General features: G+C 41.5%; 1 protein-coding gene across 1 annotated transcript in view; it reads left to right on the top strand.

The window, feature by feature from the left end:
* man1a2 (mannosidase, alpha, class 1A, member 2) overlaps positions 1–27,832 on the top strand; it is a 130,586-nt gene that overhangs the window by 51,465 nt on the left and 51,289 nt on the right. Inside the window, exons 4-5 of the mRNA XM_031310949.2 lie at positions 1,039–1,135; positions 21,249–21,367. Coding sequence (XP_031166809.1) covers positions 1,039–1,135; positions 21,249–21,367 — 216 coding nt within the window. The remainder of the gene's footprint in view (positions 1–1,038; positions 1,136–21,248; positions 21,368–27,832) is intronic.

The raw sequence follows: 27,832 nt of genomic DNA, 5'->3' as shown, positions 1-27,832 counted from the left end.
TTTCAAACAACTGAACTGCAATCTACAACAGTAGATTTTACGATGAAATAAAAACGTCTTATAAAAAAGTAATTTAAGTTTTAATGTAAAAAAGTTTCCTAAAAATGTAGAAAATAAATAATAAATGTCCATCATAAGATTAACGGGAACCTGTGGTTAACTGTCTTTTCGGAGTTAAACTCCACAAGCGTGTCCTGCACACACACACACACACACACACACACACACACACACACACACACACACACACACGTCCACAGCGCAGCAGGCAGAGGCGGGGCCTGTTCTGAGTATAATAAAGCCCCGTCTGTGTTGAGCAAAACATTACGTGAATTACGAGAATGGACGTGCATTTAATATAGGAAAAGTGCACAAGTATTAGCATCATTTGTTGTTGTTGTATGTGACGCTAAGGTCTAGTGACGATGCTATAAAGACCGTTGCCGTGCTTGCGTCACTCCCTTACTCCTCCTACCAGTCCCTATGGCCACTTGGCACCTATGGTCGCAGACTGGACGGGGCGGAGTCACGTGACTACACACGCAGCGGCCGTAATATGTTTTAAGGGGAAAGTACATTAACACACAGTAGAGAGAGAGAGAGAGGGGTAATGTTAAACAAAAGAGGTCTTTTTTTGCACACCAGCAAGGGTAATGATTATGCCTATAAGTATTATTTGGCAAGAATCTGCAATCATGTAGTTATTTTACTGCTTTTACATGATTGAGAACTGCAGTATGTGTAGGCTATGTTTCTGTTGGTGCCTTAACTGGCTTTAGTGACAGCTTGACTGAATCCAGGGACAACAGCTGTTGTAACTGAAATCGCATTCTGACAACATGCTAATTATATCTACGTTAAGTAAAATGATGATGCATATTGAAACATCATTATCCAGCCATCTTTACCAAGTCATTATCTGGAGTTACGATCATGTGAGCTGCAGGATTTGTGGCTGTGACATTGCACTCTTGCTTTGCCAAGTCAGAAGACTTCACAGCTTCTAATGTGCTGCTTTGTTGTCATTTTTTTTTCCAGATGATGAAGCATGCATGGGACAGCTACAGACAGTATGGCTGGGGTCATAACGAGCTGAAGCCCCTCGCCAAAAAAGGACATTCCACAAATATCTTTGGTAAGCCAGACACACCCCTCTCTCCCACTGCTTTCTGTGCCCATTTGCAGTTTGCTCACACAGTTGTAAATCACACATGGATGCATGCATGATTGCAGACACATTACAGACACATATACACACTAATATACACATACGCCCTGCCTTTTCCCTTGTGGACAAGGTTATGTGATAATGCAGCCGGCAGGATGCATATCACTTTGGGAAGAGTGCTTGCGAACAGAAGCACAAGATCACGGAAACCACAAGCAGAGAACACACACCACTGAAATGCCAGATAGAAGAAAATGTATTTGAAGTACTGGTAATATTTTACTAGTCCTTACCCAGTTAAATGTTAAAATGTTAGATTTTGCATTAGACAGTATGAGCACAAACAGTTTGTGAGGTCTTTGTCAAGGTTCAGTCATAAGGGAAATTCCTGTTTGAAGTGAGAAAAACGTTGCCATTGGCAGTGATCATTTTTCCTACAGAATGGTCAGTCCAGTGCAGCCTCTCATCATCTGCGATTTGTGTTTTCGGGGCTGTTTTTTTGGCATCCGCCTCTGCAGCTGCCATCTATGATAACACAGGTCACACAACACGGAGAATTTGCAAGAAACACACATTTTTGTTGGCTCTGACTGACTCTGACTCTTAGTTTAAAGTGAGTGTAGACCAAGGCTGTCCTCCAAACTTCAATGATTTGAATCATAAGTCAAGAAGTACCCAAGTCTTAACTTAAACTTAATTTTGTCAGTCAAATCACTGCACTTTTTAGCTGCGGCTGAACACAGAGCAAGGCAGGAGCATGGCAGCCTGTACATTATCCCCGTAAAGTGGAATATTTAACGCACTTTTGCATATCTGTTTTGGGAACATCCGTAGTGTAAATGTTGAACATTGTATATGTAGTGTGGAAAATGACACTGGTATTTGTGCACCAAAAGCATGCCATAAGCATAGACAGTATAAGTCATAAAACACAAACAGTTTAAAGGTTCCCTTTGGAGTTGTAGACCTCAGGTAGTGCTGTAGAGCTGTTTTTCTATGAATGGGTCCCCGATTTGTTTATCTAATGTACGCGTGCGAGGATGCACATGCACATGGGTGACACTATAGAGCTGGTAAGTCCCGCCCCTTCCGTAAAACCCCGCTGGACCTCAAAGTTGAAAAACCGTCAATGCAAGTGAATGGGAGAAAATAATTATTTTCTGGTCCCGTTTGAATTGTGCCATGAATGTGAACATATGTTGTCTGTGAATTTTTTATATAATTTTTCATGTAACGAGTTTGACAGTATATTGCATGATTCTTCGGCTAGCCGTTGTGGAAAAGACAAAACTAGAAAGACTACATGTCGCATATGTGACGTCACCCCATAACGCATTTTCCCTCCATAAATCACGGTGCGATAATCTATGAAGACAGATCGAGATGCCTGTGTGTTTTGTACCCAAATGTCACCATTCAAACAAAATGGGCTGTTCTTTTCTTCAGATTCCCGTCTGAAGTAAAAACTAGGAATCGCTGGATAAAACGGATCAGGTATGTGAAAATAGCAAACGTTGACTTACCCACTACTCTGCTAGAAGCAGCGAAGAGCTGTAGTCCACAAAGTGCTCTCACACAAAGTCTAACCGTATCAAAATTCTACCCGCTAAATTGAAGCATTCTTTACACGAAAAATTATATAAAAAATTCACACACAACATATGTTCACATTCATGGCAAAATTCAAACGGGTACAGAAAATAATTATTTTCTCCCATTCACTTGCATTGACGGTTTTTCCACTTTGAGGTCCAGGGCGATTAGCGGAAGGGGCGGGACTTACCAGCTCTATACACAGATACACATATTCCACTGATCATCAGGTGGCAGTAACACGCCAAGGTACGCAGCAGTGTGCCAGTAAAGGCAGGGAAGAACTGCAAGTAGGGCTGGGACGGTATGGATTTTTTCTTACCGTGGTTGAAAAGCAAGAAATTCCCACGGTATAGCGCTATACTGCAATACCGCAACCCCCTTACGAGAGTAGCGTAAATTAGAGCGAGAATGGCAGGGTGCCTTAAGTGAGGTCGTCGTCAGTGCCCATGTGGTCGCGCAAGGAAAACGAGCAGTAACGGAGAGGAGCGTATGAGTACCGCTGTGAGGAAAGCGAGAGGAAAAAGAAATAGCAAAGTTGATGTAAAGTGAGTTAAAAGTGAACAATAAATCAACAAGCTAGAGCTTCTCAAGACACGGTGGCTTTATCTATTGTCAATACTGCCGGAAAAGTGAATGGCGTTACCCCCGAAAAACATCGGCTTAAACCTTACAACATGTTGCAGCCTTAGACTGTATAAAAAGATTGCAGCACAGTGTTTCCATTCCATTCCATTCCCCTACACCTATCTCTCTTGCCAGGCAATAGCATGTCTTCCTCTGTGGTCTTGTAGCTGTCACAGTGAATAAAGACGGTGTAAAAAATATCCAGAGATCTACAGTCCAGATTCCCAGTTTTATAAATTAATATTAATAAACACATTTTATGGTGAGCAATAGCTGGATGAAATGGCTGTGTGTGCCTTTGCCTTTGTATCGTCTTCCCCACTCGAATTTAATTATGATCAGTATAATGTATTCATGTCAATAGATGAATTGGATATTAAAAATTCAAATTCTGAATAATCAGTGCTAATGTAGATGCCCAGAATCCTATATTGCAAAAAGGTTTACAAAAGGATGCACATCCAGACGATAATTACTAGTTGCTGGACAGAAGAACATGTAAAAGACAAAAAGAGAGAGAGAGTTTGCACATTAGATAATGCTACCATGAGCATATTTATTTACCAATAAGTGACGTATGAGCGTCTGAAGAAGAGCTTGACGCTTGAAACGTCACTTGGTGGGAAATTAAATACATATTCATGGGAGCATTAAAGTGTGCAGACTCTATTTTTCCGTCAATATCCTATATTGGTGTTTGCTTAGTGTGAATTTGTGCGTGTGAAGATGTTGCTTTATGCGTGTTTATCGGAGTGTTTCAGTTGCCAGTTTTATTTGTGTGTTTTTCTGCGTGCGTTTGTGTGAGTGTGTGAGGATACATGCTTATGAGGCTTTTGTGTCAAATTGAAATGTTCCGTCTGGCAAATTGGCCACAGGCACCTCTGTTATTTTATATGCTGCTGCTAAATGGTAGATGGATGCTGTTTGTGTGTGTTTCCATTTGTTGGTGTTGAGTGTCTGACTGTTCATCTGCACTGCAGCATGTCTTTGTGTGTGTGTGTGTGTGTGTGTGTGTGTGTGTGTGTGTGTGTGTGTGTGTGTGTGTGTGTGTGTGTGCGCGCGTGTGCGCTTTCACCTGCCTCCTTGTTGTGATTGAGTCTGGCTATCTGCAGGTTATTAGTCACAGGGTGGCCAGTAAAAACACAAGCGAAGACACACGGCAAAGAATCAAGCCTCACACTCTTCACAAAACACACTTCTATTACTGATGAGGTGTATCCTGTCCTACAGAACTCGGCTATATTGATTATGTGTGTGTGCATGTGTGCCTTGGAAGAGAGAGTAGCACAGGAGAGAGAAAGCAATGTATTTGAGATGCAGTAGACTCTTGTTGCTGTAACTATTAGAAGCATTGACGGGTTGCAGCGAAGGGACACCCACATGCACAAAGGCTGAGTGATGGGATGGAAACAGGGATTGCTGATCGACTGTGAATTGTGGATTTAAATCACTTTGATGTTTTGTCATTTAAAGTGAACCCTACTGCAATATACGTTGATGGTAAAGTCAATCCAAGACAAATATGCCCATTTTAGCTTGAGGTTTGAAACGGACCTATGGGACTGAAGCGAAATGTAGAAAGATCTCCTTTTGCTGCTACAGTATTTTCCTGCGTCTGGCTAGAAGTGAACAGTCTTCCTGCCTGACACAAGCATTGACTATACAGCAGTTTGCAAACAATTTGCTTCTATTAAACATGCCTACCTTAAGGTTGTTAAAGACCCAAAGGGTGAAACTGTGTGTGCTCACTCCACGCCTTACAGCTCAGCCGTAATCTGTCCAAAGAGGAGAAGAGAGGCCAGAATGGTAACAAGAGGACTGGGGCTCTCATTGTGGCAACAGGCTCAGATAACCTTGAGTTCACTGCCTGGCCTGGTTTTGTCTTTTTTTTTTTTTTTTTTTCTTCTTCCTTCTGTGTGGAGTACAGATACAAACACAGCCTTTGTCTCGAGGGTGAGCGGTTCAAGCGAGGATAACACATGGCCTTGTAAAGGAAATGCAGTTCAAGTTGGGTTAGGAAAAGCACGGTTCAAACACATCAAGCTACCTTAAACTCACACACAAACACTTGTACACACACGCAATTAAATGGAGTTATTGGCAAAGAAATGGATGATATTTTCAGAACAGAAACAAAGGGACAAAATGTCAGTTCATAAAGCCCCAAATGCTTCTCGCATATTGTTCTCTACCTGCATCATCACCAATAATATTACTCTAGTAAAAGTAGAAACAAAAGCACCACCATGAAAATAGCATGTACAAAAATGTGTCTTAAGCTTTTTGAAAGTGCTTCAACATATATATTTGTAAGTGGAATATACAGTGAGGAAAATAAGTATTTGAACACCCTGCTATTTTGCAAGTTCTCCCACTTAGAAATCATGGAGGGGTCTGAAATTGTCATCGTAGGTGCATGTCAACTGTGAGAGACATAATCTAAAAAAAAAAAATCCAGAAATCACAATGTATGATTTTTTTAACTATTTATTTGTATGATACAGCTGCAAATAAGTATTTGAACACCTGAGAAAATCAATGTTAATATTTGGTACAGTAGCCTTTGTTTGCAATTACAGAGGTCAAACGTTTCCTGTAGTTTTTCACCAGGTTTGCACACACTGCAGGAGGGATTTTGGCCCACTCCTCCACACAGATCTTCTCTAGATCAGTCAGGTTTCTGGGCTGTCGCTGAGAAACAGAGTTTGAGCTCCCTCCAAAGATTCTCTATTGGGTTTAGGTCTGGAGACTGGCTAGGCCACGCCAGAACCTTGATATGCTTCTTACAGAGCCACTCCTTGGTTATCCTGGCTGTGTGCTTCGGGTCATTGTCATGTTGGAAGACCCAGCCTCGACCCATCTTCAATGCTCTAACTGAGGGAAGGAGGTTGTTCCCCAAAATCTCGCAATACATGGCCCCGGTCATCCTCTCCTTAATACAGTGCAGTCGCCCTGTCCCATGTGCAGAAAACCACCCCCAAAGCATGATGCTACCACCCCCATGCTTCACAGTAGGGATGGTGTTCTTGGGATGGTACTCATCATTCTTCTTCCTCCAAACACGGTTAGTGGAATTATGACCAAAAAGTTCTATTTTGGTCTCATCTGACCACATGACTTTCTCCCATGACTCCTCTGGATCATCCAAATGGTCACTGGCAAACTTAAGACGGGCCTTGACATGTGCTGGTTTAAGCAGGGGAACCTTCCGTGCCATGCATGATTTCAAACCATGACGTCTTAGTGTATTACCAACAGTAACCTTGGAAACGGTGGTCCCAGCTCTTTTCAGGTCATTGACCAGCTCCTCCTCCCGTGTAGTTCTGGGCTGATTTCTCACCTTTCTTAGGATCATTGAGACCCCACGAGGTGAGATCTTGCATGGAGCCCCAGTCCGAGGGAGATTGACAGTCATGTTTAGCTTCTTCCATTTTCTAATGATTGCTCCAACAGTGGACCTTTTTTCACCAAGCTGCTTGGCAATTTCCCCGTAGCCCTTTCCAGCCTTGTGGAGGTGTACAATTTTGTCTCTAGTGTCTTTGGACAGCTCTTTGGTCTTGGCCATGTTAGTAGTTGGATTCTTACTGATTGTATGGGGTGGACAGGTGTCTTTATGCAGCTAACGACCTCAAACAGGTGCATCTAATTTAGGATAATAAATGGAGTGGAGGTGGAGCTGCAGCTGTATCATACAAATAAATAGTTAAAAAATCATATATTGTGATTTCTGGATTTGTTTTTTAGATTATGTCTCTCACAGTGGACATGCACCTACGATGACAATTTCAGACCCCTCCATAATTTCTAAGTGGGAGAACTTGCAAAATAGCAGGGTGTTCAAATACTTATTTTCCTCACTGTACCATGTACCAACTATTGTCGTGTCACTGTATAAGCAAGTAAGCTGCATAATTGATCGAAAGATGAAATTGATTTGTAGCTTTCCTTTGTCCTATACAGTATGATAGTAAATTAAATATTTTGGGGATTTGGACAAAAATGTAAGACGTCACTTTAAACGAATCAGTTAATGGAGAAAATAAGCAGCAGATTAATCAATAATGAAAATACACTGTTGTAGTTGCAGCCCTTATGAACTACATGTCTGAACTGAACTAACCATCACCACACACTGCCAGTTGCCTTAATGCTTTTTGTATATTGTGGCTTTGATCATAGTAACTCTGTCCTCAGTGGTTAGCCTATTCAGACAGATGATGGACAACCCTATTCATATCTCTGTCCTGCACGCACGCACGCACGCACGCACGCACGCACGCACGCACGCACGCACGCACGCACGTACGTACACACACACACACACACACACACACACACTCAGAGTGTAATAATACCCATGGGTAATTGCATGAGGAACAGCACCATTGATTCGGCCTGAAAGCATTTGACCCTTACTGAAGTTGTGGATCAGTCAAAGCAAAGGCCGGGCCTTCACAGGCAGCTGATGTCGCCTTGCTCTGATCTTTAAACACATTCCTCAGTGTTTACCAGAAAATGCTCTCAGGGGATGCAGGTCACTTTACATTGATCAGGACTTCAGTGTGAGCGTAAGTCCACACCACTGTCTCTCAGCTTACAAACCCAAGGTTGCTCCCATTTTAAGAGTCACAGTAGTTTAGGCGAGATGAAATCAAGCACGAAACTCAGATGAGATTCTAGATATATCCTGAAGTTCAATGAAACACGTCTCTCTTTACGTGAGCCTCCAAAATGTATTAGACAATGAGTATTTAATATCAATTTTGATAATTGATAAATCATGTTAAGTAATTTGTAGAGCAAAAATGTTGTGGGTTCTCAAATGTGAGGATTTGCTGCTTTTCTCTGTTTTACAGTATATCATTGTTGAATACTTCACGATTAATCGAAAAAATAGTCAGTAAAGACAATCATCATTATTTGCAGCCCTAAATGTCACCAATTGTAAATATAACAAACGATATAAGAGAAAGAGAGAAGCTTGTTTAGTAGGAAAAACTGTTTTGTCTCAGATTATTATTTAGTGGTTGGAGGATGTCTTGAAGTTCTGCTTAAGAAATATTTTTCAGCCAATAATAGAGGATCTGGAGTGTTGTCAGTTTCCCCGTGTTGCTTCTCTCTGTAGACTTCATTTGTGGCTTTTAGTGGCCTTATTGGAGCTATTTTAGTAGATTTAATCTTGTCTGTACACGAGGGAATCCACTGGTGAGTCTGAGGCCTGCCCTGCCCGCTCAGCCCAGTGACTGTTTCTGCTTTATTGGTTTCCCCAAAAGCTTGCGGTCGGATGATTTTAATTTAAACTTGCAAGTGGAGAATCTCTCACTTCTCAGCCACATGGCTTTCTCCCACAGGCAGTTGGACATGTTCACAGTAAATGATATCTCAGACTGCCTCAGGCATGCAGTTGCTAGAGGCCTGTTAGGTAGGAGGCGATGGAGATGATGCGATTTGGACACCATGGGCCTCTTGTATAAACGTTGCGTACGCATTAAAAGCTTGCGTACGCTGGTTTTCACGCACACGGTGTGATGTATAAAAATGAACTTGGCGTGAGAATGTGCGGGCCGTCACACAAACTCTCGAGCAGCACGGCAGTCTGAATGTGCAAATGTGTCCGCAAAGTTGCCCATAGAGACGATCTGTCAGCTTGCACTCAGTTTCAAGTAACGTACACATGCTTTTGTAAAGTGAGGAAAAACCGTGTCACTGCTTTGTATATTGAATTGCTAATATGTAATTTAAATGTTCTCTCTATTTTCATCTTGAATGTGTTTTTTTTTTTTTTTTTTTTTTTTTTTTTAGCTTCTTCACTCACTTCTGGAACACGTCTTTAAATCACAGCAAAACCCTTAAGTCGCCATGTTGGATCAAAACGGAAATACTGTTTTCATGTTTTGGGGCAAGAATTTACCTCTCTCTGATCATCTCCAAAATCTGTTGCTCTGGTGTTGAAGGGAGGCAGCTTAATATAGATTCTGTTTAGCATAATGCCTCATCCAGAAACCCATAAAACCACAATACCAAATCAAATACTGCTTTGATTCCCCAGCTTTTCTAATCAATAGACACTGAGGAGTGTAATCTTCTGTAGAGCTACTGGATATTTGTTCCTTCTTGCAATATCTCTGCAGGGTACATGTGGATACCGTGGTAACCATGAAGTCAGAAGTCCACTCTTGCTCACAGCCATGTAGCTTTCATTTTTTTTTTTACTCCTGCATCTAGGTCAGGTCTTCCCATGAATGGCTCCCAGGGCGAAACAGTGCATGGCATCCTGGAAAAGGGTTGCGTACGGGCACCATGGGAATGCACCCATGGGTGTGAAGACCAATGAAACATAAATAACATTTATTTATAGCTACCAAATCTAGTGCCATAAAAAGACCTTTTATATGGTCTTACACCACCATGTATTTACAATGTGAACTGACCAATGGAATACACTGGTACACCCGCACGTGATAAGTAAAAAAAAAAACCAATACAATTGCAATACCTTATACATGGCCAAATCAGTTATTCTACTGCAAAACAGCTAAGTTAGTGATATTCTGTCTCATTTTGGTTCATTTAGCACAGAATGAGTATTGAAAGCATCTTCTCTGCTGCTCAGCTAGACATCATCCCAATGGCATGTGCAGAACATGAAATCCCATGACCGCCTTTCTGTCCAGTCATGTCTCTGCGATTTCTGTGGCCTCAGTTGGGTTGTGGTGTTTTTCTCATTGTGCGTTTGTAATCCCCCTTCTGATGTTCTGCAAAGTGGGTGTTAGAGTATTAATCAGGCCTAGGCATTCAGACACTATTCTGAAGGAAAGTGAATAAACATGATGCCAAAGGCTGAGTGAGTTGGCTGGTAAGAGTCAATTTCTCTCACTAAATGCAGTTATGTTGGAGAAGGATGGAGTGAGAAAACGTATAAAAAATATGGGGTCTGCAGAAACACTGAGGTTTTTTTGTAAACCAGCAGTGCAGTAAAAATTTTAAAAGCTAAGATGTCCCAATTGTTTCAAGCTCAAGTATATTAGTCCATATTGAAATGAAGTGTTTACTGTGTGCACTGCCAGGATGGATTGATTGCAAGGCAAGATATTAAATAACCTGCAGACAGTAATCCTAGACTCCTTCAGTGATTATCTTGGCCTTTATGAATACAGCATGCTGTCAGCTGGATGCTTTTATCCAAAGCGCTTTACAGTTCCATTAATGTATACATTTCTTTTATCCCGGTTGATTCAAGTAAGGACTAAAGCTCCTTACATTTTCTTTTTACACAAATGGGAGTTAACAAAAACATATCATACAACGCAGTTTGTCTCTTATGAGAAAAGCTTTAATGTCCTACCTACACAGGTTAGTGCCACTGTTGTCGTTGTCCCTTGTGACAAAAACTATCAATGGAAGCAGTGAAAAAAAAAAAGTAATTGAGCAGATCTACTGTGGCTATGTCACCTGACGTAGAAGTTTTTGTTTATTTGGATGCCACTGGCTCGGTAGCAAGTTGACAGTTTGTTTTGTATCTGCTATGAGTGGATTTGTATACTACTAGCTAAAGCCCATTCTGATTCTAGTTCATTTTAGTAAATGTTTGCATTAAGAAACGGTAGGTTGCATCTGATCTATCTAGGTTTTCCAACCACCTACCGTATGGGGATGTGGGCTTGAAGCTTAACTCCACCCCCGGAAAATGTCCTAATCTCTTTCATATTCATAAGCTCATAGCCACAGCTCTCCCGTCACCCCCTGATTAAAATCTCCTATTATACAAATGTAAGTTTTCGCAACTAATGGCAACATTTGTGCATGCAATGATTTCCCTCGTTGGATGAGATACAAAGCAACATGCTGCTCAACTGAAAACAATGACATGCTTGAAAGCACCACACATTGTGGGGGGGGGATCACTGATGATCACTTAAAAATGACTGCCTGAGGGCCCAGAGCTGCTTTCTATATGAGACGAGGCTGATGTTATGTAGTATTGCATGTCTGTTTGAAGAGGGATCCCTCTTCTGTTGCTCTTCCAGAAGTTTCTCCCTTTTTTCGTGTAAAAAAAATGTATTATTATTTTTCCTTTATCCAAATCAAGGGTCTAAGGAAAGATACTGTTGTACAGATTCTGAAGCCCTCTGAGGCAATTGGCATCTTTTTGCAGATCGTATCTATTGTATCAGCTTATTAACATTAACTCTTTGAGAAACCCTGAAATCCTAAAAACCCTGAAAAATTGTCCTAAAAATCCATTTGAAGGCATCATACAAATTTATGATAACTCAGCGCTGTGTAATGATTAAAATAATAAAAAACAGGTACCTTGTAAAAATTCAATATCGTCACAAGTTGATGGTCCATGTAGAGTTGAGCAGCATTGTTCCTGTATTGCAGGGTACAGCTAGATAGATGTATCATAGTATGGTAAAATATCGTAGAGAAGTCAATTCATGGTAAACGCCTTTTTCAGTATCCAGTAAACTATCAATCAAAACTCGCAAGCCAGGATTCGTCATGTAATGCTTGTCAAATTAAAGTCTAATTAAAGTCTAAACACAGACAATCCTAAAATGTGACATGCCAATAGACAAGTTAGACCCATATCTTCTAAAACGTACACGATTGTGTGTCTTAGACAATTTTTCCCTTTTTTGGGGTATTTTTCATGCCATCAGAACCATCTGAGCCCCTCAACTGGGCTCAGATGGTTCTGATCTGCTCCTGTTAACTGTAATTGCTATCGCCAATTGGGATGGGTAAGACTCCTATATTATTTCTAGCCCTGCGGATATTTGTCGGCATATTTGCAGTTAAAAAAAAAAACTAAAGAGAATTGAATTCTGCTCTCAACAAGACGTCAAAATTTCCTTCAGAACTCTTCGACTTGGCCCTCCCTTACTCCCCTCTTTCCTTTCAGATTAAACTTTCAGCAGGGCCACCGGTGCCAAATTGGACAGGAAAAAAACAGGAGGATTTGCTTGCTGCTGAGTCCAGCAGGAATGTGCATTAGCCCTTCAAACAGAGTAGAAAAAGGGGGATGTTTTATAAAAAAACATTACCTTGTAAGATCATACCCCACAGGCTTTAGGTTTTTTTTATTTTTATTTTTTTTTTATTGTTCAGCGTCTGTGTGACCAGATGATGATAAAAGCAGCCGTCTACAAAGTAGTGCCACTGAATTTGGATGAGTCACTTTGCAACCATTACCCACAATGCAGCTCTATATTACTCTGAGGCTATTAGGGTTTCTATTAAAATGTATATAACTAGCCTGTTACAGACTCATAGGAGCCATGCTTCTCGGCAGTGGAAAGCTGCGAAAAAGGAGTTCCCTTGTTCACCTGGCTGGTCCTCCTACCTGCTTCATGTTTATTTCACACCACTGTGGAAGAACATGGCTGGGTGGCATATACAGTGAGGAAAATAAGTATTTGAACACCCTGCTATTTTGCAAGTTCTCCCACTTAGAAATCATGGAGGGGTCTGAAATTGTCATCGTAGGTGCATGTCCACTGTGAGAGACATAATCTATCCAGAAATCACAATGTATGATTTTTTAACTATTTATTTGTATGATACAGCTGCAAATAAGTATTTGAACACCTGAGAAAATCAATGTTAATATTTGGTACAGTAGCCTTTGTTTGCAATTACAAACGAGGTCAAACGTTTCCTGTAGTTTTTCACCAGGTTTGCACACACTGCAGGAGGGATTTTGGCCCACTCCTCCACACAGATCTTCTCTAGATCAGTCAGGTTTCTGGGCTGTCGCTGAGAAACAGAGTTTGAGCTCCCTCCAAAGATTCTCTATTGGGTTTAGGTCTGGAGACTGGCTAGGCCACGCCAGAACCTTGATATGCTTCTTACAGAGCCACTCCTTGGTTATCCTGGCTGTGTGCTTCGGGTCATTGTCATGTTGGAAGACCCAGCCTCGACCCATCTTCAATGCTCTAACTGAGGGAAGGAGGTTGTTCCCCAAAATCTCGCAATACATGGCCCCGGTCATCCTCTCCTTAATACAGTGCAGTCGCCCTGTCCCATGTGCAGAAAACCACCCCCAAAGCATGATGCTACCACCCCCATGCTTCACAGTAGGGATGGTGTTCTTGGGATGGTACTCATCATTCTTCTTCCTCCAAACACGGTTAGTGGAATTATGACCAAAAAGTTCTATTTTGGTCTCATCTGACCACATGACTTTCTCCCATGACTCCTCTGGATCATCCAAATGGTCACTGGCAAACTTAAGACGGGCCTTGACATGTGCTGGTTTAAGCAGGGGAACCTTCCGTGCCATGCATGATTTCAAACCATGACGTCTTAGTGTATTACCAACAGTAACCTTGGAAACGGTGGTCCCAGCTCTTTTCAGGTCATTGACCAGCTCCTCCTCCCGTGTAGTTCTGGGCTGATTTCTCACCTTTCTTAGGATCATTGAGACCCCACGAGGTGAGATCTTGCATGGAGCCCCAGTCCGAGGGAGATTGACAGTCATGTTTAGCTTCTTCCATTTTCTAATGATTGCTCCAACAGTGGACCTTTTTTCACCAAGCTGCTTGGCAATTTCCCCGTAGCCCTTTCCAGCCTTGTGGAGGTGTACAATTTTGTCTCTAGTGTCTTTGGACAGCTCTTTGGTCTTGGCCATGTTAGTAGTTGGATTCTTACTGATTGTATGGGGTGGACAGGTGTCTTTATGCAGCTAACGACCTCAAACAGGTGCATCTAATTTAGGATAATAAATGGAGTGGAGGTGGACATTTTAAAGGCAGACTAACAGGTCTTTGAGGGTCAGAATTCTCAAAATAGCAGGGTGTTCAAATACTTATTTTCCTCACTGTACATTAAATATGTAAGACACGTACAGTATACATGCGGTGTTATAGTACGTTCTGGGTACGTTCCTGTTTGAGTTACTTTTTCTACAGTATATTTTTTTTTATAATTTTAAGGGCAACATTTCATATATATATATATATATATGTGTGTGTGCCCAAACACAAAAAGCCAGGAACTTCATAGAAAGGAATCACATCATCATGAAGAGAGAAATAGGCGAGTTACAATTAGACGAGAGGAAGTTGGGATGAAGAAAAACACCTTAATCTATTCTTACATTGTTAGACTACAACAGTGAGACATTTTGCAGCTTCATTTTTAACTTTTTGACTCTGATGAATTGATTTAATCTGAGTTCTGAATATGCCAGTCAGCCGACCTTTTATATTATACTGTTGGATTTGAAGGATTTGCTGACCTTTTTTTCAAGCTTACCTAATCTCCTCCCCTCCTGTTTCTCCAAAATGACTTTGATCAAGTTACTCTTTCTATTAATCTGTCAGCTACATAGATCTACTTTTGACAACTCGCACTAGATATTTTAATCCAAGCAGACTTGCTACATGTGAGCGGAGCACAATTTGGACATTTCAAAGACTATCGCAGTAACAGTGTACAAAAGGAAACGGGAAGGCCAATTACTTTCCCAGTTAGCAGCTCAAAGCCCACATATTCTCTGTCACAACTGGGCAGATGGTTAATTTAGATGGCAAAAAAGTTGATGGCAGTGCAACTGTACCTCGTTAAAATCTCCCACGTACAATAATGTTTCACACTTTTATAGTGAACATTTTTTAAAGTGCTTTTTAGATGTTGTCGCATAGAACAGTGCAAGGACAACAAAAAAATAATACTCAAATAATATCATGGTAGGCCTTGCTCAAAGGTGCCCCATTTTCCTTATTCACTTTTGTTTAGTTGTTTAGTAATAGTGTAAAAGCTGAAATCATGCACTCCTTGACTCTCCATTTGAGCAGCTGTTCTGTCCAATAAACTAGGCAAAGACCCAGAGGATAACAGTGCCACCAGGTTTATCACAACTATATATTCAAGGTAGACCCTACAGTGAACTATATTACCATGAAAGGTGCACTATATGCATCCCTGTAGACATACCGTATGAGTATTATAGGGATTTACCCACAGTCCATACTGCCTGTGGATTCATGCTGTGCGATTCAGTCTAATCCCAGCTTGGCCTGTAGCCCTGGCATTCAGTTGAACATATTGTATATAATGTAGTCCTATCAAATGTGGCTCTGAAATTCAGAGCTAAGTTGAGATGATCCTTTGATGCTCAAACTCCTCCTTTTCACATCCACTTACTGTATATTCTTTACCCATAGCTTTAACACAAGCTACACGTGTCGCAGTTTGCTGAAAAGTTTTTATCCTTTGCTTTGTACAGACAAGTGAATGCCCTCAAATGACTCTACAGTAAAACCAGTACAGAATGAGGCGCTTTGGCCCAAGGCCTGCAGACGGGCATTCAAGCTGGGGCTTAGTCGGGGAGCTCATGTTGAGTGGAAGGCTGACCAGTAACTTTCTGAGACAGCAAACAGAGAATACAGCAGATGTTTCGGTCTGGTGCCAAATAAGTTGGTAACCAGTTGTCCACTGCCAGCCGGACTGGTCTGAATTGGCCCGGGGTTGACTTTGTTTATCGCTGCTGGGCTCATTACAAAATAGGCTGAAATGCCACGGTGGACCTGGAGCAACAGAGGGGGAGGAGCCTGCAGTTTTTACAAAACTGTGCTGCAGGCTGGGACAGCAAGTGTTACTCCTCTTTAATCTGACACGGGTTAACATGGTGGAACAAAGGCTAAAAGGTTGGGGCTGATTATAAAAAAGCATGGTAATCTTCTAGATGAAAGTTCTATCCATGATTATAAATAATGATAATTCATCTTTGTGATTTTGAGAGCAAAGTTGTTTAATATCGGAGAACAGATGGTATTCCAACTAATTATGTGAGATATGGTTTCTGAATGTGTCCTGCCTTCAGTCTCCGGGTGAGCTGGTCAAAATCTGCACGGCGAGGGGCCTAGGGGGCTAACCGTTAGCATGCTAGCTCGTTCTCAATGGCAAAACACTGCTACAACACACACAAATTCACCCTAATCTACAAAATAAATTGTATAAAACTACTTACATGGCCCTCGTCTGCAGGTATTCCACACAAAGTTGGAAGTGCGCTCTCGTTTAGAAGAAGTCTCCCAGTTAATCCTGCCTTGTACAGGCCGAAGTTGCAGAAACAGCTAGCTAGCTCATGTAATCCTTACCTAGCTACTGCGCATGTGCGACTGACAATAAAGATCTTACAGAAGTTGAGAGGTCTCACTCTGTAGCTAAAACAGAGACCTGAACACAGTGTGGAAAGAGGAGCTGCAGTAATGTGCAGTACAACAAAAATATGGTATTTTTTGAAAATTAAACCATGTAAGCCTATTCTGATACAATCTCATATTACAATTATGAACCTGAAAATGAGCATAATATGGCCACTTTAATGTTTTGGTTTTATTTGCTGAGTTTATGAGCTATCCATCTGTGAGATTTGTACCCAATACAATGTAGCTGAATGGAATTGAATTTCTGTTGGTCAGCACTGAAAATTACATTTAAGAAAATCAACGGCACCATCTTTTGCAAGAAACAATGTCCCGGTTATTCTGGATAATGCACAGAACTAGTTGTGAACCTTTTTCATTCAAACTACTTTCTTCTAGTCTTCATGAAAACTATGGATTTCTTGTGGAGTATTACGTAATTCTCAACTAAGCGAGACATAAAGAAAATAGTGCTCTACAGTTATAGTTGTGTTGTATGTTAGAGAATATACAGTAGGCAGAAGGAAGGGGAGCACATTTAGAGAGGTCAGTGCAGAAGGTTGTGTAGAGGGCAGCATCAGAAGAAGCTCAACAGATTTAGACTGAATGGGATAGAGGAGGAGGGGCATCGCAAAATCAGAGAGGCTGCTAGAAAGGTATAAAGGAAATACGAGCGAGGGCGTCCTTGAAATGCAACAACTGTGTGCTTTTCTCAAGAACAACTTTCTCTTCCAGCCAGGCTTCTAAATCCTGCTGAGAAACCCACTCTCATACACTCTCTCTCTCTCTCTCTCTCTCTCACTCACACTCACACACACACCCACCCACCCCCCTGAGCTCTCCATCATTTTTCATTCTTCCAAAGCCGACAGTTTACAAGACCCAGAGAATAGAGACTGAATAATGACATCACATTTTTCTGCCTCATGTGAATTCATACCTGGAGAGCGCTGAAAACCTGTCGTCTAATGAAACTGGCAGAGAGAGAGAGAGATTGGGATAGATGGAGAGGTGAGATTGGGATAGATGGAGAGAGGAAGACTGAGTGTGAGAGATTTCAGTTGAGAAGGAAAGGTGTTTAGTGTGAATTCAATCAGTGGAAAAGGAGTATGGTAAGAGAGGAAGAGAGTTTGATGAGAACTTTCTGCTGAGGGTGTGTGTGTGTGCGCATGAGACAATGGCGATAATTCCCCAAATGAAAAGGGCTACACAGCGCTCAGATGCAGGAAGGATGGTGGTAAACGACAGCAACAGACAGTTTGTTGTTTTTTGTTTACAAGGACAGTGAAACAGTACGAGCCCAGATATGAGGACTAAAGGCAGGTAAAGGCAGGGTCGAGCCAGATTAGCCAGGGGAAACGGGAGAGTTAGCAGGGGCGAATGCTCAGCAACAGAGAACCGCACCTTCAGAAGGGTGGAAGGAGTATTCGTGCATCAGGCTTTTGAATGGAGAATCGCAGAAAGATTGAAGACAGTGATAAATGAGAACAAACACATGGATATGTAGAAGGAGGAGGGGCGGATGAAAAGATGGAGGGTGTGTTGGAGCAGAGGAGAGACTGTTCAGGTGTGATCTCAGTTATATCCAGGCATGAAAGTGAGCTGAACTTCTCAAGGTTGGGAAAACAAACCCCACGTCAGAGTCAAGAGAAACTCAAGTAAACTGTCAACTAATATGTTTTTTTTCCCTTTTGAAGTTGCATTACATTACATTACATGTCATTTAGCTGACGCTTTTATCCAAAGCGACTTACAGTTGCTGTATGTCAGAGGTCGCACGCCTCTGGAGCAACTATGGGTTAAGTGTCTTGCTCAGGGACACATTGGTTGATGTATCACAGTGGGAATCGAACCACACCAAAGGCATGTGTCATATCCACTGCGCTATCACCACCCCGTTGCAGCTGAATTTACAAACTGGGGAGGGTGATAAATAAATGAGAATTAGGTGCCAGTGGATAAGTTGTTACAGATAAATAGAAGTATTAAAAGTAGGCTGAACAACCGACACAAATGCACTATTTTCACATTTACAGTCCGCTAAGCCTTCTTTCAGTATCTGTTCATCTAATTTAAAAAAATAAAATAAAAAACGGTATCAGGTGGTGATGGTTTAAATCGTTACATTTTCTGTACTAGTGGTGGGAATCACAAAGGTTTTTCAGTCTGTAAATTAAATTTATAGAACTATAGAGCAATTATAATGGGTCCAGACTTTGGACTTAAACGTGGCTGGGACATTTGTTATTTTCCTCAAACGGCTCTCCGCCATTCTGTTGAAAACCTCTTCGGCTAGTTAGCTTAGGTTCAGTGTGTTGAGCGCCACCTTGAGGAGCCATGAAGTAACGATGCTGGGAGCAGGGGAATCTATTTAGAGCACCTTAACTTTTTTGATATTTTGCAGCAGCCTAGTCGACTATCATATTGCACGGAGGAGGACAACAATATATCACCGAATCGATATTTTGTCGCACCCCTATTCTGTCCTATTGTTAAGTGTGTTGGAGACCTGTTCAGTTGAATTATTTAAAATAAAAGGGTGTTTTGACTGTAAACCTCAAGCAACAACATGTATGTGAAATTGACATCCTTGGATAATACTGCATATACAGTCTCAATCTTCAGCCATAACGAGAGAGAACAGGACTAGGTTCTGTTTTCAGTTTTTTTATTTATAGTGTCGTAGTATAGTATAGTTTTGTTGGCAGGAATGCACTAATAGTGGTGTTTTAGAAGGGAAAAACATGGCTTATCAACAATGTCAATATCACATTTTCTTTTATGGTGTATCATTGTTGTGAACACACAGGAAGCACTGCATTCAGGAGCTGTTAACACAAAACCTTGACATCAATTGAATATTCTCCAACTCAAGAACGTTGACAGGCCTCTAGCTTTGCCTCAAATGGTGTCACATTGCCTCCTCTGCCTACAGCGCACCTGCAGGTGATGAAAGTGGCAGAAGGGAGGGAGATGGGGGTTGTGTGTAACAGCAGAGGGGACTCCGCTCCACAAACAGTCGGACCAATCTGTCAAGATCCGGCAGGCGGCCAGGGCATCTTGCTATCAGCCCTGCCTGCCTGGCTGCAGTGTATTTTTAGAGTGATTTAGAGGTCCTGTCTATAATGATAATAACGCTGCAGCTCCTGCATGAAGCCAGACGCTCTTTTTGAATGGAGTCGTAGATAAGAAGGGGTGGAGGGGAGGCTCAGGAATTCCAGCAGCACACGCTGTAGCTGATATGAAATGAGGAAGGAGTTAAAGGGCAGTGCCACTGACTTTTACCACTGAAGTCTGCTCTCAATGTACGTGTATTGTACTGAACCAGATACAGTGAGCAGTAGTAGAGGGGCATCAGGAGGATCTGGTGAGGTCTTGGAATACCTTGCTGCATTGTTTCACATATTAATGAGGAGATTAACTCCTTAGTGCTTTAAGATATGGAGTTGTTTTGTTTTATGTAAAGGCAAGTACATTAACATAGAGTAATCAATCTAACAATTTTATGTCTACATAATAAATGATAAATGCCCATGTGTGTTGTAAATAGAGTAAAATTAAGTGATACATTTAATAAACCTTTTTAAAACAGCAAGATGAAATTATTCATATTCACTTCCAGTTATTGGGCATCACCACACTTAAAGTAAAGTAGAAAACAAAATGGATTTTTTTAAAAATTGCCCAAGGACAAAGACTGGCTGTCTTGTGTGTTCCCCGTTATGTAAATATTTGGCTCAAATCCCATACCCTATAGGGGATGAGATTGTGACTATACATTAAAAGTAATTTCAAAATGCATAACATAAATGTATGTGCATTATAAGGAGATAACAGTCCCAAAGCTGGAGTCAGAGAGTTGCTGACCTCAGCTGTAGTAATTGTTGTAATGTAAGTAATAATAATTACAATGATGAACTGTATTAAGAGTGAAAATACAACAGTGAGTAGAACCAACAATACTTGGATGAGTTGCAAATTAATTAATGGTGCAATAAGTAACATTTTATTTCTCAGTTGCACAAAATAACTATAATATAATTGCAGGGTGCATCAATGGTAGAGAAACATTTACTGTACTTTGCCACTATCTGCGATTTCTGGCTTTGCAAACTGGAGTGCTTCTCCCTGCTATAGACAGAGAGAGAACTATGTTATTACAGTTAACAGTTAACAGTTTTTAGCCGTCATCCAAACCATGACTCTCAAGTGAATGCGGCAAATTAAAATTGTATGATGATGTGACCTTTGGTATTTTATCTCTGCATTAATTAGCTTGATTTCTTATCTATTTTGCAACACCTGATTGTGTCAGTTGCAGACTGCTGTAATTCAGGACATGCAGATTAGTTAAGGCACAACAATGTTGGAATTCCCACTGGTCACCGGTTGTTAGAGGTCTTCCTGTACATCATATAAGGGCTGTTCAAATTTTAATTTTAACCTCGATTCCAAAAGATACACACCTGGAGGGCACTGAACATCCCCAGTGAAGTTGGGGATGCTTTGCTCAAGGGCAACCTAGCAATAGCTGCATGTAACTACGGTATATAAATCACTGTCTCTTGAACTTCCAGATATGGTTTACACCAGGAGAGGTATTGGCTTTTCTTGTTTTTAAATGCAACAGATGTCTTAGTTTCTCCTTCACGAATTAGGCCCATCTGACTTTTTCTATTTGTTTTACCGTGTGTCTTGTGCAGGCAATTCCCAACTGGGGGCGACCATTGTGGATGCCTTAGACACCCTCTACATCATGGGTCTGCACGAGGAGTTCAAGGACGGCCAGGAGTGGATCGACCAGAACCTGGACTTTGGAGTGGTGTGTACCTCAACTTCCTTTTATACACATGTACATGTATGGAGCAATAGTTCATGAATAACAACATGCTCAGGAATTGTTTAGATTAGAGGTTGTTGTTGATGGTCCCAAAAATGCTGTGTGTTCCCACTTTGAACAAACTGCACAGGAGTTTGGAGGACAGAAACTCACATCTTAACAAATCTCAGTGTTACTTGAGGGGCATTGTTGCTACTCGGGATTGAACACTAGTTTGACGACCTGCATCTGCTGTGAAAACACCTAAGGAGTCACAAATGATAATTTCCTCTCAAATTCAATAGCCAAATGATGCATTTTGGCCGATCACTGTGAAAGTCTTCCCCGATGAGAGCCGTGGCGGATAAATAGCACTGAGCGGCAACCAATGAAAGACAAATAATCATGTAACAGAAACTAGGAGTTTATGCAGTTGATGCAATTTTCTTGAGTACCATGCCATCCAGCACCATTAGACCTACGAATAGTATATATTCATATGTTCAGTATATGCAAGCTTACTCACAGTTAGAATATCTGTTTTGTTTAGTACAATCTAGATGTTTAAATACAGTAATAATAATTTCAAGGGTTCTCTCTCTATCTCTTAGCTTGATTCCCCACTCAGTGTCTTTTTACACTCATAACTATCATCCCTTATCTTTCGTTGTGTCATTTCTGTTTTTCATTCCTCTCTCTCTCTCTCTCTCTCTCTCTCTCTCTCTCGCCTCTCACAGTCTTTTGGTTAACAACCTCCACTCTTTTCCGTCTCTCTTGTCCATCAAATCTGCTGCTCTCCTCATTTATTTCTGTTTCACTCCTCCTCTCCCATTTCCAGCTTCCTTCCCTCTGTCAATCACCTCAGTCCACCCTCTTTTCCCTTCTGTTATGTTTTCTGGTCCCTGCATACTCTTACGGCCCCTGTCTTCATCCCACAGTACCGTTTTATTATCTTTTTTTTCCTTCCCTGTTTTGTCTTTACTGTCACTCTTTTATAACCTCTTTGTAGTCTTTTTATTTGACTAGGTTATGGTCTTCAATCTCCCCTCTTTTATTACATTTGGCAATCACATTTTTTATCTGCCCCTCTATCCATCATCTGCCATGTCTATCACTTCTTTTTATCTTTTTACCCTCTGTCCACCTTCCTAGGTTTTCCTTTGTCCTTTACCTTTTCCTCTGTAATTCTTCAAGTCTTTTTCTTTGCATTTATTTCTTGCCCTCCATCTTCTATCCTTTACTATCTCTCTTTATCCACCCCTCCATCATTCTCCAACTTAATACCAACTTATATCTTATTTCTTTCTTTTGTTTTCTCCCTTTTTTTCTTTCTATGCTCCAATTGGTTTACTCACATTTATTCACACCTAAGAAGGCTTCCTTCATTTACCCGTCCACCTGACATGGCTCTCACTCCCTCTACTATCCTCTCGCTATCCTTACATATCTCTCTCTCCTTTATTCTACTTTACCTCATGTCTTTTCTTCCCTTATCTCTCTGCTTCCCCATCATGGCTAAGCTGCCATCCCTCCTTTCTTCCCCTTTTCTCACATCTTTCTAAATTTTCCATGAAATCATTATTCTGTCCGTGCCTTCTCCTTGCTCTCCCTCCTCTCTCTTTTTTTTCTTTCCTTACTTTCTGCCTGCTCCAATGTCTAACTCCTGAGCTTGTTAGTCCCCCTACTGAGACAATCACAGGGCAGCTAGCAGGTAGACAGAGGGGATCTAACAGTCTGACACTTAGAGTGCTAATTAACCTCAGGATCACTGTGGTCAAGCAGCGGAAAGAGGGATACAGGGAGGAATTGGGGGATGGAGAATGAGGGAGAGAAAGAAGAGAAAAGGCTTAGATTGAATGGAGGGTGGGTGAAGAAGAGATGGAGGGTAGAGAACAGAGGAGGCAGCAGGAGATGTGTGAAGGAAGAGACACCGGGGATAGAGAGGAGAAAAGAAGAGAGAAAGAGAGAGACCAGTGAAGATTAATTACAGACTGAGGAGGTAAGAGTTTGGATGGATAGACCAAGAAAGAGATGGAGGAAGAAAGATCAGCCCTGAAGACAGATTGAGGGGGATACAAATGGGCAGTGGAGATGGCTGTGAGGAATAAAAAGAAAAGACAGGAAAAGAAAGACTATTTGGGGATAGGATGTTACTAGTAACGGTCCAGGCAAGTTTGCCTTGTGGTCCAGCAAAGGGCATTTTTAAAATTTATGATCACCTTGACCTATTGCATGCCCTATTGATTCATCAGTAAACTAAGCTAATAAATATAAGTGAAAGAGGACACTAGCAAGCAAAGCCGTGCAGATTGGATTATCATCAGACCGAAGCATTTGAGAAGCAGTTTTTGGAAGTATTTTGGGTTCTACACCGTCGGTGGCAAAGGTTCCAGCAAATACAAGCATGTATGTTGACTTTGTCAGAATGCAGCTGCCTTAAGGCCGTTTTATGATCGTGCATAAACTCCACGCCATAGCTACGGCGTCGATCCTACGGCGTCGTGACCCTTTGAAATCTCCATGTCTTTCTCATGGGCCTCCATGCATGCCTTGGTGTGCTCCGAGCGCTGGGCGTTGTCAGTGGGGGTCAATCGCGAAACTCTTTGTTTATTTGTGCGTTGGTGTGTGCCTTGAGCCAGCGTGTGTGTGTGTGTGTGTGTGTGTGTGTGTGTGTGTGTGTGTGGGTAGTGGGTGATAGAGCGAGGGAGAAAGTAAGAGAGTGACGGCAATTGTCTTCGGAGCAAGTTGGGACTCTAGAGTCATAGTGAGAGAAACAAAGTGTCTCCCCTGTTCTTTCTGACCACGGTGGGAGATCTTTAGCAGGAAAAGTTAACCCTCTCCTTGATTTCATGTTGTTTATGGAGAAGGAGAACCAGGAAATGAGTCGGGGGGGAAATGCAACGCTACCAAGCCACGACCGAGCGACGTGCGTGGCCGCGACGTGTAGTTACCATTTTCGAGAGGTGCACGTTAGGCTACGGCGTAGGGTCCGGCGTAGACGCAGAGTGGTCTGCGGGAGTACGCCGTCGATTCTACGCACAACCATAAAACGGCCTTTACTCTACAGCACAACGACAACAAATGTGAGGACTCAACTGCTAGCTTGCCACCCAAGTTTACTCTACTGTACATCCTCATCTGACTGTACGCCACACTTGTCCTCAAGACCTTTCCTTGAAGCTCGTGAAAGGCCTTAACCAGTAAATAGCACAATTTATACAAGGATAATGACAGAACTGGAGCCATGATATAGAACTCCAAGTCCCACCACAATCTCAAGACACAGTGCAGTTGTTCGACACCACATGGAAAAATACATACTATACTGAAGGTTAAGACACTGTGATCATCGACAGATAGACATGGCTGGGGTTTATTATGCTACAGTATATGGGTTGCATTTAAATAACGCGTTAAATTGAATACATATTTCCTAATAAATTCGATAGCATACACTCTGAGATGGAGGATGGTTGAGTGGAAAATTAAAAGAGATCAGTGCAACATGGGATGATAGAATAAGGCAGAAAAAGGGGGATGGATTTTTGGATGTGAGTGGAATGGAAAAGATAAAAGTAGATAAGATGTTATTGGGAATTTAGGCCTTTGTTTAGTTATGAAACCTATAAAAACATTAATATGATGCAGATAGTAATAAATTCACCTGACAATGGCAACATTTGGGTTCATTAAATAGAAGTGTTCACATTACAACAAGTGTGTTCTCTAGCACAGTGGAATCCAAAATACCTGCAGGAGCAGCCACTGTAATAAAACTTTCCTCACCAACAAACAATATGAGATCAGTGCCTTATGAAAAAGGGGCAAATTATTAGTATTACAAATGCAGTAACTATGACAGGAATGTGAGACATTGAGGAAAATATTGCAAATGTGTTTGAATTGAGTTATAAGAACCAGAGGCAGGGGAGAGGAGGAGAAGCCTTTGGTTACACAGGAGGGAATGAAGGAGAGAAGATATTAGAGGGAAGACTAAGAAAAGTGGGAGAGACTTGAAGCTCCTGTTAACGAGGGAGGTGTGTCGCTTTGTTTTCATTAACGGCTTGGTTTGATGCCTTTTATACCTGCATGCATTAGGCAAAGGATTCAGGCATTAGCTTCCAGCTTCTGTAACATGCATGAAATGTTAAGATTGCTTTGGCTGAATCTTTGCACTATGGCCATGGCTTTACTCTGGCCTTTTGCTCAGACCTTTTACAAAACCGGTAATTCCCCAGCTCACAGGGAGCAATACTTTTGAAGCCTGAAGTGGCCTTGCAGTATATCAAAGATTTGTTCAACCCAGAGGTTGTGGCCACACCCAGCCTCTCAAGTCAGAGCTCTGAGGCAGGAATAAGGGCATAGCCTGGATTTCCTTGGAGGAGATTAAAGACATCATTCTTGGTCAAGTTTAATCACTCTCCTGTGCATGCATGTGTGAGCGCACTGCATTACACTGGCCTTAACTACCACTGTGTATGTGTGCTGTGTGTGTGCAGTTTGTCTGTCAGTTTGACCTTTTGTAGTGAGGATGAATTTGCCCCTTTTCCCTTTCATCAATTTATATTTTAAGATCAGAACTGACTTTGGATTGTTTAAATTAGCATGTCCCTCCCCGTCAAGGATAATTCCTTCCTCTTATTATTGTAGTTTTGCCAATCAAGTTAACATTGTACTCACCTCAGTTGCTGAGATCTGTGAACGCATCACAAAGACGGTAGGACAAGAAACGTGACCGTCTTACCTACAGTAATCAGACATGTTGTAAATTAGCCGTCAATTAACCCAGATTACTGTATTAATCCTACTGTGATTGTATTTAAAACTGAAAGTGAGTGCAGTGAATGTCGGTAGTGATCCATCCTTGCACAGGAAAATTGAAAATTGTACGCAAAACTATGGCAATACCGCTCGTCTTTCTTGTTTCTTGCCCAAATGTTACCATGACCAATACAAACAAAGACCCAAGTTGTAATTATGTTTTAAGCTAAAGAAATTTGAGACATTTACTCAAGCGACCGCTGTTGTGAGACATCCGCTAAGCATGTTGGAATATGTGAGCACAAGGTCTTGACATGATGTCACTTAGCTCAATCTTACACAATTACAATTAAGTGCATGTTGTCTGTTGTCTAGTATTCCTGGTGTCAAATAGTCCTGACTTAAAATCATAATTTTATGGCTCCCATATGCTTTTAACAAATACATAACATGTTTGTCACACCCTCCCTCCACCACCTCTCGATTAAGCCACCCACCATCCACACCACTAATGAATAATGAAATAGCTGCCATGTCAGGTTGACCCAAGTAGTGAGTCATTGTTGGAGTCTCCAGTGCCCCTGCACTGCAGCTTCCCCTTCGATGATGGATGTGTCGGCGTTAGGTCCATCGCCAGGCTCAAAGATCCCCCAAATGAATGGACTCCGTTAACTGACGCATTAATAACCCTGGTTAAATTGAGGATTTGATCAGAGACGATGCGGCAGAGATGGAGAGATAAATTAATGCTACCTGTCAAAGAGTGTGTTCCAGCCAAGCTTGATTAACCACATTTAATCATAAAGGAGCAAGAGTTCCTAATTCAGATTTTTTTTATTGGTGAAAACGTCAGCACTTAAATGTTATATGTGACACTGTTCTTTCAGACACGAGAGGCAGAAAAGATGGCCTCCCAAGTAACATTCTGCTGTTTATTTTTCATGACATTGCCAAGCTTTCTCAGTCCTACTCAGTGAAAGCTGTCGTGTTTGTCATGATTAGACGCCCCCTCTCCCATCCTGTCCCATTTCCCTCTTAGCCTTTTGCTGAGGGTGAAAGCCATTTGACAGTGACTTCCTCGGCTCTTTGTGTTCCTCTAGCTTGTCACCTGGAAGGAGAAGTCATTGCAGAATTTAATATTTTAGCCGAGTTGCCTGGATGACATATTTTTCAGTTGTTTGCCTTCAAACTTTAAGGACTACATCACATTTTTTTTCATGCTTTAGTGAAATATTTGAGCCAAACCTTGTGTGAGGCTACATACTTGCACACACACATTCAGTTGTATGCAGCACATAATGCTTGTGTTACACTATACTTTTGAAGTAGAACCTTCAGCTGTGAAAATGCTAGACAAATGCAGGCTATGCGGTATAAAAGAGAAGGGACTAATGAAGGATGAATGCTAAAGGTGTTTTGTATGCCTTGGTCTCTAATATAGCTTCACTTGTTCCTGTAAAGCCATGTATTACATAACACACTGAATGTGTATAAGTAAGCAGGGGCCAAACAAAGTGCAACACCTGAAATAACAGTAAATGCGCCGCTCTCACTAAAGAAGAGATAATAAAATGTTTCAACTGTGCTGAGAGCTACTCACTTCACCTCAGCTACTATTTGGGTTTTATTATTAAGCAGTGCATCAGTTCAGCATTATCTCCCTGCTAAATTAAGTGCAGTCTAATTTAGAAAAAGTGTCAGATAGAG

The sequence above is a fragment of the Sander lucioperca genome, chromosome 8, assembly GCF_008315115.2.
Source record: "Sander lucioperca isolate FBNREF2018 chromosome 8, SLUC_FBN_1.2, whole genome shotgun sequence".
NCBI lineage: Eukaryota > Metazoa > Chordata > Actinopteri > Perciformes > Percidae > Sander > Sander lucioperca.
This window is presented reverse-complemented; position numbering and strand designations above follow the sequence as displayed.